General features: G+C 43.7%; 1 protein-coding gene across 3 annotated transcripts in view; it reads left to right on the forward strand.

The window, feature by feature from the left end:
- stim1a (stromal interaction molecule 1a) overlaps positions 1-12,257 on the forward strand; it is a 37,638-nt gene extending 25,381 nt beyond the window's left edge. The window contains exons 9-15 of one of the 3 annotated variants that reach the window (XM_018758796.2): positions 388-565; positions 3,878-4,045; positions 4,196-4,296; positions 4,500-4,729; positions 5,950-6,030; positions 7,771-8,140; positions 9,904-12,257. In XM_018758796.2, the coding sequence (XP_018614312.2) occupies positions 388-565; positions 3,878-4,045; positions 4,196-4,296; positions 4,500-4,729; positions 5,950-6,030; positions 7,771-8,140; positions 9,904-10,453 (1,678 nt within the window). In that variant the 3' untranslated portion in view covers positions 10,454-12,257. The remainder of the gene's footprint in view (positions 1-387; positions 566-3,877; positions 4,046-4,195; positions 4,297-4,499; positions 4,730-5,949; positions 6,031-7,770; positions 8,141-9,903) is intronic. The other 2 variants (XM_018758794.2, XM_018758795.2) reach the window with 2 other exon arrangements.
- Positions 12,258-13,691: the final 1,434 nt, after the last annotated feature.

Below are 13,691 nucleotides of genomic sequence, written 5' to 3' on the forward strand. Positions count from 1 at the left end.
ATACTTATTTTTAGGACATCAACCTATGCTGCTAGTGATGAGTAAATTATGTTATAGTACAAGTTTGTGCACACTGTATTATAGGCTGGAGGTCCCCTATAATGTTTATAGCATTTGTGGCAAAATGCAACGGTTGAATCTCAGTTGTACTTCAATAGAGCTGTCAAGTTACTGCGGAGTGTCCTCCAAACATCCCAAAAGCCTTCTAGACAAATAGTTAGGTCTTATTCCTTCATAGTACTTTGATTAGCTTTAATTTCTTCAGCAATGCTTTATTGTGTTTCCATTATGTTACTTGGGCTGTGGCAGCAAGTAGATTTTTTTGCAGTTGTTTCCCACTGTTGCAGCACAATATGTTGTTTTTCTCTGTCTCCTTTCCTCCACCAGGTTGCAGATTGCACAGGAGGAGCACCGCACGGTGGAGGTGGAGAAGGTGAACCTGGAGCAGAAGCTGCGTGATGAGATCAACTCAGCCAAACAGGAGGCACAACGTCTGAAAGAGTTGCGCGAGGGCACAGAAAATGAGCTGAGCCGGCAGAAGTATGCAGAGGCAGAGCTGGAGCAGGTACAGCACGGGAGATTGCTCCTTAAGGATGTTTGGGAAGGTTGTGCAAGAGCATGACCAGTGCAGATGAAGAAGGGTAGCCTTGATGGAGCTCTGAAGACCATTAAAGTAAGGCAGATAGAAGGAAAATGTGGAAATTGGGGATTTGGATGACACATATGGGCGTTGTGTAAAAATGGAAGGTAAACTCACAATGTTAATACAGTTTTCCCATCTGTGTCAGGTGTTGAACAGCAAGGTGAGCCTCTGCCTCATCTCTGCTAGAAGCAAGGAACTCCTAATAGAAGTAAAGCCTGTGTGCTTTTACTGAGTTGACCCTCCCTTAGGAGGGGTCAGGAAGAGCCTGAGGGCCACCAGGCTGTAGTGAGACAGTCAGACAAAGGAGATGAGTCTCTCCGCTTCTCTGATTTCAATTTGGAAAAAGGTCAATCTAGGAAAGGGCACTGCTGTGTTTCTTCCGATGAACCAAGATGATGTTTGATGCAATAAAAGAATAAACCTGTACTTGTACTGTTGGGACGAAACCTTGAGTGGATGGTGCTGTGATGCATCTGATGTGTGTAATGTTTCTAACAGCAAAAAGATGTGCTTTGTGCACTGTGAGGAGTGTAACTGATGCCGCCCTGTGATCTGTCTGAAGCGCCACTTGGCCTCGCACTGTTTGGAATGTGCAGCAGCTGTTGCACAAGCACCTCCCATGGAAACTGCCCTTGCGTTCTTTAGTGTGCGGATTCCTGTGGAGGTCAAATGATGTTTTGCCTTGCTCTTCTCACTAAAGAGAGCGCCGAGAGGTGTACGTAGATTGAGCTTTTGGGGCACAAGGGATTTGGTGCAGCCGTCTCTTTATGAGCTTCTGCCTTGAGTGGGTTTGCTAGACCAGACATGTTGTCCAGGTTCCAATGTCTCCATACCCCTGGTATTGACCTATCTTCACTGTTTCTTCCTTGCACACTTATGTCCCATCTGCTTTTCTCTAACCAAATATTTATGACAGCGGATGGATGATTCTCCCTTTTTATTCAGCTTCGAGGGTTGATTTCTTTTTCAGGACATACAACTTCAGATGGAAGTCCATAACAAGCTTTTAAAAATGTTAAAAGATCCATCCATCCATTTGCAAACCACTTATTGTAGTAGGATTGCGATGGCAGTTATCCCAGCAGGGCAGACCATACTTCTCTTTCCACAGCAGCAGTCTCTAACTCCTTCAAGATGGTCCCCTAGAGTTTCCCAGGATAGCCTGGAGATATAATCTCTCTAGCCTGTCTTGGGTGTTCCACTTCTCTCTTTGGGATGCACTTGATAGAATCCTTGTGTGAGTCGCTCTGGGGCCGTTCTTACTAGATGCCCAAACCACCTTGAGTGGTGCCTGTTGAGCTGATGGTGCAGCAGCTATATTTTGAGGGCCTCACTCGTCATATAGTTTGAGCCCCGCCTCCTTGCAGAGGAATCCCATTTTTGCTGCTTGTACCTGCGGTTGTGTTCTTTTGGTCACCACCCATAGTTAATGGACATAGACAAGGATGAGGATGTAGATTGAACAGACACTCCTGATTGTCCATCAGTTCGCGATTCTGCAGCTGCGGCACAAAGCCGTTGGTCAGTCTTATAAACCCCTCTGCCGTGAAACAAGAAAAGGATCTTAAACTTCTGTATCTTGGTTTCCACTGTACGTTATCCCTGGTGAGAACACCACCTCAGATTTGGAGGTGCAGACCTTCATTCTGACTGCTTCACACTCAGCTGTGAACTGCTTTAGCACACACACACAAAAAAAAGGAGGAGATGAGCAACAAAGCTGACATTTTAAAGTGATCGTGACAAACGTCCCAGTGCTGCCTGTTGTGCTTGCGGAACTAAGATTGCACACGACTCAACTGGGGCGAGTAAGGGTGGGTGTGCACTGAAGTTGCACTGGCACGGCGGTCGTCACAGATTTTGAAACGTAAAAACTGCTTGCTGAACTTAAAAACCCAGTTGGGACTGGAAAATTGTTCAAAACTTGAATTGTCATTTCCACCAATAGGTCACAGCACAAATGTCCTTCCATTTGTTCGGAATACTTCAGATAAAGCTATAATAAATTTAAAAATACTCCGAAACACTTCTGTGTATCCATTGTCGAAATCCCTCTATCCAGTACAGGATCAGGATGGTCTTAGAGTCTATCCTAGAAACCCAGTCTGTGAAGAAGGGTACATACTGGTGGAGAAAATAAATTAATTTATAATTACTGCTTGATAAAAAAAGATGTCCCTTGAATTTAACAGGTTACTTTCTGTTTAAAATCCTTGGATGTAGCTGTAGTAAACAGTAAATGCCATGCAAAATGTTTCAAAGTGACGTTGATTTAAAGCTACATTAAACTCAAATATAATTTAAAATGACTGCAAATAATAGCACATTCTCTTGACAAATTCCTAGTCAGTGCTGGTTATTGACTGATATCATGAAGATAGTGTGTAAGTGACAGAGTGTGTTTCACTGATACATGGATGAGTGACCCATTGTAAGTCGTATATCTCGCAGTGTAAGTCACCGCGGTGAATAAGGTGTGTGGGCTGATAACACTACATAGAGTTCGTTGGAAGTCGCTTTGGAGAAAAGTGTCTGCTAAATAAAGAAATGTAAATGTAATGTAAAATGCAAAGTTGGTCCTCTTGTTATTGATCACTGGAATACCAGACATGAGCTGTAAACACAGGGAGGCGCTCACTCCTTTGTTTTTGGGTGTGTTTTCCTGCCATCTGCCGGCTGACCGTGGAAACGCACTTATTCTCTGCAACAGACCGGTGAAGAAAACACAGGTAAAAATTGGCCAAAAAAAAAAGGGAAAAAGTTTGTGTCTTCAGAAATTCATAACCTGACCCGTCGTTCATGGCTCCTTGCACTGCTTTGTGTCACAGATGGAGCATTCATCCTAGACAGATTTTGACAGAATAGCGTTTCAGTAGTGCAAAATGACTATTCTCTTTTTAGTTATACTCTTATTAGAAATTGCACTCACAGCAATGTTTCTTTCCAGGAAACACAAAAGTACCATTTCAGGTGGCCTTCTTGTTTGTGTGTTGTTAATATAATTCTCAGGAATTGTTTTCCATTTTCTGAATTTAGTTCCTTACTCTCATTTAATTACTCTGCACAACAGGAAATGATAATGTCTGATATCTCTGGGTCTCTAACCACACCCTCCCTCTGTGTTTGTGTGTGTTTGTCTGCCTGCCTATCTGTACATGCTTTTTTGTGTGTGTGTGTGTGTGTGTGTGTGTGTGTGTGTGTGTGTGTGTACTTGGCTCCCATGCTGTACTGCAGGTGCGCATGGCCCTCAAGAAGGCAGAGAAGGAGCTGGAGTCCCGCAGTAGCTGGGCCCCACCTGAAGCACTCCAGAAGTGGCTACAGTTGACTCACGAGGTGGAGGTGCAGTACTACAACAGTAAGAAGCAGAATGCTGAGCGCCAGCTGCTGGTGGCCAAAGAGGGGGTGAGCAGCAGAGGAGGAGAGGAAGAGATGATGGGCTTAGAGCCTTAAGCATAGACAGGGTGATTGTCTGGCTTAGAGGCTGGATTGGGGAAGGATGAGGTTGTGGGTTAAATGCTTTCACAGTAACAGGGAGGTGTGGCTCCGTTCCAGGCAGAGAAGATAAAGAAGAAGAGGAACACTCTCTTCGGCACCTTTCACGTGGCACACAGCTCCTCGCTGGATGATGTGGATCACAAGATCCTAGCAGCCAAGTGAGGCCCATTCCTTTCCTTTCCCTCATATTGCAATCATTCATTCCCCATTGTGATTCTTTTGATTGCAGTAGATTTTTTTTTTAGTTCGTCTCAGGCCTTTTTCTGCTTTGTTTGGCCGCTTTCTTTTTCAGTTTGTCCACTTATCTCACACCTTTGCTTGGTGTTTCTTGCCATTTTATTTGTACTGTACCACTTCCCAGGCAGGCTCTGGGTGAGGTGACAGCAGCCCTCCGAGAACGTCTGCACCGATGGCAGCAGATCGAGGTGCTGACCGGCTTCACTATCGTCAATAACCCGGGGCTGACGTCGTTGGCCTCGGCTCTCAATCTGGACCCCAACTTTGTGGGTGGACGGGCCACTCCCCAGCACTTCATCATGTCTGATGATATGGATGATTTGGATGAGGACATGTCACCTGGGGCACTGCAGTGTAAGTGCTTGCTAGGCTCTGACATGCATCATGCTGCTCCCAGGGAAGCACAATCCCATCTTACCTATGACACACAGCACTCCTCTTCCAATCACAAAAATCACCATGCATCTTTAATTTACACTCTTGGAGCCATATGTAATGTTAGCTATTGCATTCTTCTGACATCTTTTTTTTCTCCTCCTGTAAACAAATTCACTTTCTTTTAGTTTTCTTTGTTATAAAGTTTTATTTTTTGTTCATAAAAGTCCCCACAGAGAGATTATCCTGTGTGTGTACTTTGGAAAAGGTGAGAGAAATGACAGAGCTTGTTTTGGGGTTTCAGGGATCATTCTGCATCTTTAAATGTCGAGAATATCTCTGGAAAATTTCAGCATTTGGTTCCGTGTGACTAAGCAACAGCTGCGAAGATGAGCTGTGAGCCTAACTTGTAAATAATAAGTTTTGTGTTATGGAACATGTCCTTCCTTCAAAAGGTTAGATTCAGCCTCCACTAACAGTGGCCACATGTATGACATGTTTAACAGTTATGTGTCAACATTTTTTTTTTTTTTTTTAATATTCTCAAGCTTCCCCTGTTTCGAAAAAGGTCTCTGGTCACAGTCCTTATTATCTCACAATGGGTTATGGTTTTATATTACTGAGACAAACAATGCAAGTTGTTTTCTTTTGTGTTTGTTTTTTTTTTTATTGGATTGTCCTTGCAAGACTAACTTAAATCAGAACTTTGCAGTCATTTATTTTACATTGACATTTTCTCCCAGTCAAGCTACACACCTGAAATTCAAGACCTTTTGCACCTTTTGAATTCTGCAGTTATCTGCTGGGTCAGGGGTGGAGGTGTCGCTACGGCAAAATGATGTTAAGGCACATGTTAACACAAGTGGGTGTCACTTAACCGATCAAGTAAAGTGTTTGCAGTAAATGTTCCCTACTTGTGGGCTCTTAGGATAAGATGTAAGATACTTTGTTAATCGTTCCGGGGAAATGCGCACACACACACAACACTTGGATTGTCTGATTATGGTGGAAGCCGAAATGCAATGTTGACCACAAAGGCAGTGCAAGATCTGACTGAAGAAGCTGGCAGGTGTGAAGAATGCCTTATGTTTTCAGATCAGGATTCATTCATAATAACAATCCCAACCTCCCTGCCTTCTCGCCCCCCACCCTGCTTTTGACCCTTGGTACCGCCTGCCCACACAATGGGTTAACCACAGACGCCGCCTGGCAGATGAGCTGCTCCGTTAACGATCTCTGGTCTGTCGACCGTGACCGTCATTTGCTGTGGACCCCCTCTGGTTTGCCTGCCGTCCAAGCTCCTTCCCCTTGTGTCCACACCAGTGTCACGATCTGCACTGAGCATGAATCAGGCTGTGGGGGTGGAGAGAGTGCAGCGTCTTTTTGTGGGAGGAGAGCTAGCATCTCTTTCCTGTGTATTCAACTCTGTTACATGGCTTGCCTTGTAGGCTGATCTCTCTCCATCCCTCTGTCACCCAAAGACACGCTTTCACTTGCCTCAATGTAACTCTCCTTACTTAAGTTGTGCTGCCAGGTCAGAATGATCACAAATCTCCCTGAGATGGCAAAGTACTTTAAGAAGTTTAAATTCTGAGTAAGGTCAGTTAACAAGATCTTTCAGAAGACTGAAGGTGAAAACTCTTGGGCCATTTTTACAGTTTTTTTTTTTTTTTTTGGGCAGAGTTTAAGGATGATTTATGCTTCACACACAAAAACTGCAAAAACTGCACTCCAGCATATCATCTTCAACATCTGATGAATTGGCCAGTATTTCCTACCAGACTCTACGTACCTCCTCATCCAGGCCATGCTCATATCCCACCTGGACTACTGCAACACTCTCCTGTCTGGTCTTTCAGCCTCTTCTATCAAGCCTCTTCAGCTGTTCTAGAACTTTGCTGCATGAGTTGGTTTGACCTGCCAAAGTGTTCCCATGTTTCTGTCCTCCATCTCTGGCCCGCTGTTTGTCCCCCTCACAACAGGCCCAGTATCTAAAGCCTGTTCATTCTCAGTCTTAGTCCTAGTGTGGCTGAATGAACTTTCTCTGTCCCTCAGAACTGCTTGTTACCTTTTCAGAAGGGCCTCAAAACTCATCTCTTTGACCCATTTCTCTCACTACCTGCTACTTTTTAATCTGCCCATTTTCCTGTTCTTGTGTCACTTTAGTAGGTGGTTACTGGAATATGGATACTATGACAACAACTGTATCAAACAAAGTTGTTCTTAAATAGTCTTGTGCACATATCTAAGCTCTCTATCTTGTTTACTCTCAGCTGTGTGTAGGTAAAAATTGCCAAATGCATGAAGGTAAATGTATGAGGTATAGAACTGATGTATGATGATGTACATGAAGGATTGTGCATGATTGGTGAGCTGGCTCAAGGAACCTGAGAATGTCATTTTATGTGACTTTCTCTGCCTCTACATTAAGTTGTGTGTGAAGCATGAAGCAGCCTTTATTGTCTTAGATCAGTTCTTGGATGCAGATTACATTTAAATTTATTTTTGCTCTTTACTTCTTTTTTTAGTCAATATTTACAGTGCACTGCCCTCTTTTGTCTCCTTTGAAGTACGACATCTATCCCAGCTCAGGAGGGGTGACACGCACGCGCGCACGCGCACTGCTCTGATGTGTGTGTGCTGTGAACCACCTGCTTCTTTTCACTCTATAAGCTTGAGGCTTTATTGGGGCACGTGCACCCTTGAACAGTGCTATAAACCTGGTTTCACCTGCACTTCTGTGGATACCTGACCAACCACTGCTGAGCAAATGAGAGGGAGAGAACTCTGGTTCCCTCACCCGTCAAAGGACACGCAAAACAATAGTCTTCTTTGGACCTCATCCCCACTGATGTTTGGCATTGATCTAAATGTTCTAAATCACATTGCCTAAAGCTGAACTCGTCACATCAACAGACCTGTGTTTGCTGCTTTCACCAGATGTCTTTCTCTTGTATGTGATATGTGTGTATCCCGAATGTGGATGTGCAAGTGCTAATGTTCAGTTTCTCTGACCACAGCTTCCGGAATGATGTCCCTGCGCCAAAGGCACATTGATCCTCAGCTAGCCATGGGCTCCCAGAGGTTGGTAGAGGGCTGCTTCCTGTCGGGTCAACAGGGGGAGGTTGGCCACCCAGCGCGGCCCAGGGCCGCCGCCCTGCGTCAGTCCCGAAGCCAGTCTTTTGGGCAGTTTGATACCCCCGCTCCACTTTCCGTGTCCCCTGCCCTTTCACATCCCTCCATCATCTGCTCCCCTGCTTCACCTGCAGCAGTGCATATCCCACCCTCCCCCCTTGTCCACCACTCCTACTTCCAGCCACTGGACACCATCCCCGATGACCCCTTGCCAGATGTCACCCCAGGGCAGCGCCAGCGTTCCAGTAGCTTTGGGTACCCCTCTGTTCTCCACTCTGCATCGCATGGCGTGGGGACCCCTTTCCTAACTCTTTTCTGTCCTACTTTGTTGTGATCTTTTAATCATTTTTCTTCTTTAGGTTGTCAGTTTATTTTCCTCCAATTAACTTTCTTAGTAGTTTGTGTTAATTTTTATGGAAAAGTCTAATTCAAACCTTGAATATAATTCTAATCCTAATATTATTTTTTTGATCGTTTCACTACTCTAGCTGTGTCTATTTAAAATCGTTTGTACTTTATAAAATATTGTTTTCCTCTCCTCTCGCCACTCTTGCATTACAATTATTAATTTAGCTGATGCTAAACAAGATGCATTTTTAAGATACTTTTACCCATCTGTACAGCTGGGCTTATTTTTACTGGAGAAATTAAGGGTAAATATCTTGCTCAGGGGTCCTGCAGCAAAAGTTGGGATTCAAAACCCGTGTCCTTTGAGTGCAAGGCTGTGGCTCTTCTTGCTACAGTACCTGCTAATCCACTTTCCTCTTTGCTTTTGCCAATTTCTGATCCAAGTAATTCAGCTATTTGTTGTTACACAAAACCTGTGAACTGATATGAAACAGACCGTGCCAGAAGTTTAATGGTTTGGTATGCATGTTCCTTACTACTACATTGAACTCTCACATTATGATTTTAATTTGTTCTAGAGCCACCATCATATGGTGAAAATATCGAATTATGTGACCAGGAATGCATTAAATACTCTGTTCCCAAGCCCAAAAATGTATTTTCTTAATCATATAAATCTATTTCTATCTCTAAAAACATTTTGCAGCCTTCTGCTTTTTATTATGTAGTTAAGTGACATTAAAAAAAAAACAGGAGGACATGGTGGCACAGTGGGTAGTGCTGTGGTTCCACAGTGCCTAAATGGTTCAGTACCCTGTCAGTCTCTGTGAAGTCTGCATGTTCTCATTATGTTTGCAAGGATTTCCTCCACAGTCAAAAGACATGCATTTGCTGCCGGTTGCAGTGGCAGACTCAGTGAATTTCCCCCACAGGGATTCATAACGCATGAATATTATTTACATTTAAAAATCAGCAATAAATTACAGTGCATATTTCCCTTAGACTGAAGAAATTTCACTAAGGGTACAATGAGCACAGTCACAGCATTGCCACTTCCATTACGGTCAGATAAACAATGAGGCAGTTCCACCCACAACATCAGCTGGAGCCACTGAGATACACCAGCCTACTGGGCAGCTGGTCATTGACTGAGAACACCCACATTCTTATCGCTGATTGGTTGTCATTCCACCCACACCTCTGCTGTCACTTTTGCAGGCTCAGAAGAACACCATTATGTTCACACCATATTATAAAATGTTATTGTATTGTGGAACTCATTTTATAATGGAAGGGATGTCCTAAGATAAGGCAAATGAATTGTGATGCTATGCTAACATGAGGGGCTGGTCGTCACCGGTGTAGCAGCACTGCTGAGTTACTTACAGCTGGTTTGACTTGATGTTTTAACTCTTTAATAACAGCATTAGGATAAACTAACATTTATTAGTATATTTAGCTATTGAAAACTTGTAAGAAGGCTATGAATGAGCATGTGCTTTTATCTTACTATCAACTGTTTTTGTTTTACTTCTTAGAGCATTTCCCAGTCTGGTTCAGTATTTCAGTAGAATCTGACAGTGTTGGAGTGCAGTTCCTAACTGTTCCCTTGTGTCACTCTCAATGACCTTGGCTGTCCTCTCCAGCTAATGAAATCTTTTCCGTTGCAGGGACCTGAACCGCTCCGATTCGGACTCCTCCTTGTCTCTGTCCCAGGCCAGTGAACAGCTTCGCCTGTCCTCATCATACAGTTCGAAAGGTCATTTGGTCAAGCCCACTTCCCTCCTGCATGGTCCCGTGCCACGTGGGGATGAGCCCACTTCCCTGCTCATTGCACATTCGTACATGCCCAATGGCGGGAACCGCATCCCAGAGGGAGGAGCTTGGGGCGAGGGTGTGGTTGACAGTCCCCTGATGCTAAAAAAGCCTTATGCCATCGAGAAGTCAACCAGCCTGGGGGAGATTAATAGTAACATGGCTGGCCTTTCGCAGTCTGAGTCATCCCGCTCGCTCAGTCCAAACTCCACTGATCCTGACACACCCTCACCCACTGGGGCCCAGTCACTGGTGGCAGGTGGCAAGGCCAGCACCCGAATACCCCAGCTCTCCTCCAAAAAGAGCCCGCTTGAGGAGGACAGTGGATCGACAGGTGAAGACACAGACTCCACTGCAAGCCGCAAGAAACACACCTTCAAGATCTTCAAGAAGCAGAAGAAGTAATTGGATCCATGGAAGGCTCGTCATTAAGGTTTTTTTTTTTTTTTTTTTTTTTTTGTTAGGGGTATCACGTTCTTTTCTTGCTATCTGGTATCAAAAGTTTTTTGAGATCTGCACTTTTTTGAGTGAACTGTAGGAAAAACCAAGAAATGGGTAATATATATACACATACTGTATATACACATATATTTTTTTTGTTAATGATTAACAATGGGGTCAGTGGGCTTATATGTATGAGAATGCAAAGTGGTATTTATTCAACAGGAATGGGTGCCAGCATTTCCAAGGAATTTTCACCCCCTCCGAATCCCCCCCCCCCCGCCCCCCCCCAATTTTTTTTAAAATTTCTAAAGTTAAATCTGTTTGCATGTGTTCTCCATGACTGGACTGACATTTGAATGCTCTTGAATGTTTGCTTGGTTGTTGTCCTTTATAAGCTTACATAGTACTGCTGTTCACAGATTACATCCCATTTTCTTTTGTAGTGTTAGATTGCGAGGTCTCTGTCTTGGTCTGTAAGCAGGGACACTGTAAAGGGTTGAACAGTACGCCACTACATCTCCTAGTTGTGCTGGATTTTCACACAAGAACAAAATCCACTTCCTGTAGGTAAACGGTGGTATTTTTTCTACTTAGAAGAAGGAAAGCACTCCATTTATATGAAATCTATTGGTAAAATTAAAGTTTGTGGATGTGTTTGTTCCCAGCTTATTTAGGACTAAGTGAATTTTCACTTATGGGATCACTGAAAGGATCAGTAGTGCTGAGATTTCTTTGCATAAACCGACGACAGCTGCATATCTTTGATATGATTTATTTTCACATTTTGTAAATACAGGCATGGTCATACTTGTGGCCATCTACCAACCTCCGGTGTTATGAATGTGTTTAGACAGGGACAGACCTCATGCTGGCAAGGCCAGGAATGTTTCAGATGCTGAAAACTGATTTCACACCAAAGCTTCAAGAAAATGTAGGGGGACTCTTGTTTTCCAACTGGACTTTAAGGACAGCTTGGGGAGGCGGATGGTGCCATGTTGGGTGTGAAAGGGGTTTTTGCAGCCAGACGTCTGATGTACTCTCGAAGGATGATTTGTTTTCAGAAAGTGGAGACTAGTTACCATGTAGTTTTTATTTATTTATTTATTTTTGTTTCTTATCAGGCGCTTTTGTCTGTTGTTTAAACACTGGAACTCCGAGAGGAATGCCGTCATGTGTCTGCTTTGGTAAAGCTGCCTTGGTCCACACTGCTGTTGCCCCTTGGCATTGACACTCCATTGCTCTCAGACCTGCCTCTCCACAGCTGGACCCCTGAGTGGCCGGAGCTCACCTGTGCCTCAAGGCAGAAACGTAGACTCTTGAGCAACATGGCCAGAGACTGAAGCAGAAAACAACGGCCATGTTTGGTAAATACCACGTCAGTACGGAAGCCAGGACGAGCAAGAGTACAGTCACCAAGCTCACGCCAAAAGCCTCTTAAATCAGCATACACACATGCATTCCCTGAACTTCTCATGAAGAAAACTGCACAAAGACCACGTTATTCAGGACTCAGGTGGCACAAGGAAGGCCCCCGGTTAGCATTGTACAGTCTCTGTGAGGGTAAAAGCAGTGGGGAAGGTATTGAGCCTGTGACATCATCTTCTCTGTTGTGCTCTGAGAAGTAATTGTACACTGAAGACTGGATTATGAGGTCACTGTTGGGGCCACCAGCCCCTCTGTCTTTGAACAGTTCCTGTTGTTTTCAACATTAAATACATTGCTACATTCCCCCCCCTCCCCGCCCACAATGTAAAGCTTCACCTTTTTTAAAGATGTAATTTGTACCACTTTTGCACGTTGAAAACTTTTAAATGGTTAAAGTGTCAGTATGTCCGCACGTGTGTGTGAGTGCGTGCGTGCGTTCTGTCTCTGTGGTCCTTGTCACTGCTCCCTGTGTTCCCGCATGCGACCTACTGCAATGCCTGTGTTTGGACTGAGAAGAAGCCACCAGCAGGAGCTCCTCTCCACACTCCTAGATCCGATTCCCTGGATTACTTAATCTCTATTTATGATAAAATACCTTGACAATAAAAAAAAGTTTTGCATCTTCTGTGACTTTTGAGACTTCTGTAAGAAACATTTTGAGTCTCTAGAGTTTATGGCACTCCTGCATGATAGCAATAAAACTATTTTCAATGAAAGCTTGTTAGCCTTTTTTACTTCTATACTTCTGTCAATCTATTTGTGCACAAGTATGTGAAGAACAGAGACGCAAATTAGTAATGACTGGTTAAAATGACTGGCTATTATGTGAGCAATTTCTTTTCACTACTGCTTTTAGTGAGTCCTTGTTGAACAGAACCAAGTCATCTGTGCAGCAGTTGTGCGATTCTTCCGTATTGTATTGTCAGTCTTTAAATGGACATCTTGTTTTTTCAATTACTTAGCTAAACATTAGGTGAAAGACACCCAGAAATACATAAAAGCTCGCTTTAAATTTGGTGAAAACTTTGTTTAAACAGTTAATCTTCATTATGCTGAATTGTGGTCTTCGGTATGTATTAACCAATTGACCCCCACCTTGTTTGAATGTTCTCATTATTAATAAAATGCCTTATGACATTTTTTCCATCTGCTCTCCTAACACTGGTAATACTCGTATGTGTGTATACAAGATGGACTCATCTGACTTAAATGTTTTGAAGTGACCTTTTTTTATAAAGACTTTGTCCAAGTCAACATACCGTTTTGCATTTTTCATTTCCTTTTATACACCAGGGTATTCTCATGTATAAATTCAGGTTTAGTATCCTATACTTGAACTGCAGCTCTTCAGACCACCAGACTGCAGTCCTAATCACTATTCTACCTGGTGCCCCTATTTTGCCTTTCCGTTGTATTTAGGTTTGCTTGTAGATGAAGTATTAGAGGGATGACACAGCTGTCCCTTATTGGTTGCTTTGCATGACAATAATTCTGTCCAGTTGAGCTCCCACCAGTCACCCTGATTTGCCTGCTGTCCTGTAACCATGCTCTGAATCTCCAGTCGCAGCAATAATATGTTCTATAGAGATGTGCTCTGGAGAAGGACAACAAGGAATTCAGCAGAGGGGTTATTTGCCTTTCGGTCTACGTCCTCGCTGATAGAATAAGGAGGTTCCTCCGGAGGGTAGTGGCTCTTACATCTTGTGACAGGACAAGGAGCTTGGCGGTCAGGAACACCCTTGGGGCAACGTTGCTGCTCCTCTGGACTGGGAGG

The sequence above is a fragment of the Scleropages formosus genome, chromosome 10, assembly GCF_900964775.1.
Source record: "Scleropages formosus chromosome 10, fSclFor1.1, whole genome shotgun sequence".
Classification (NCBI taxonomy): Eukaryota; Metazoa; Chordata; class Actinopteri; order Osteoglossiformes; family Osteoglossidae; genus Scleropages; species Scleropages formosus.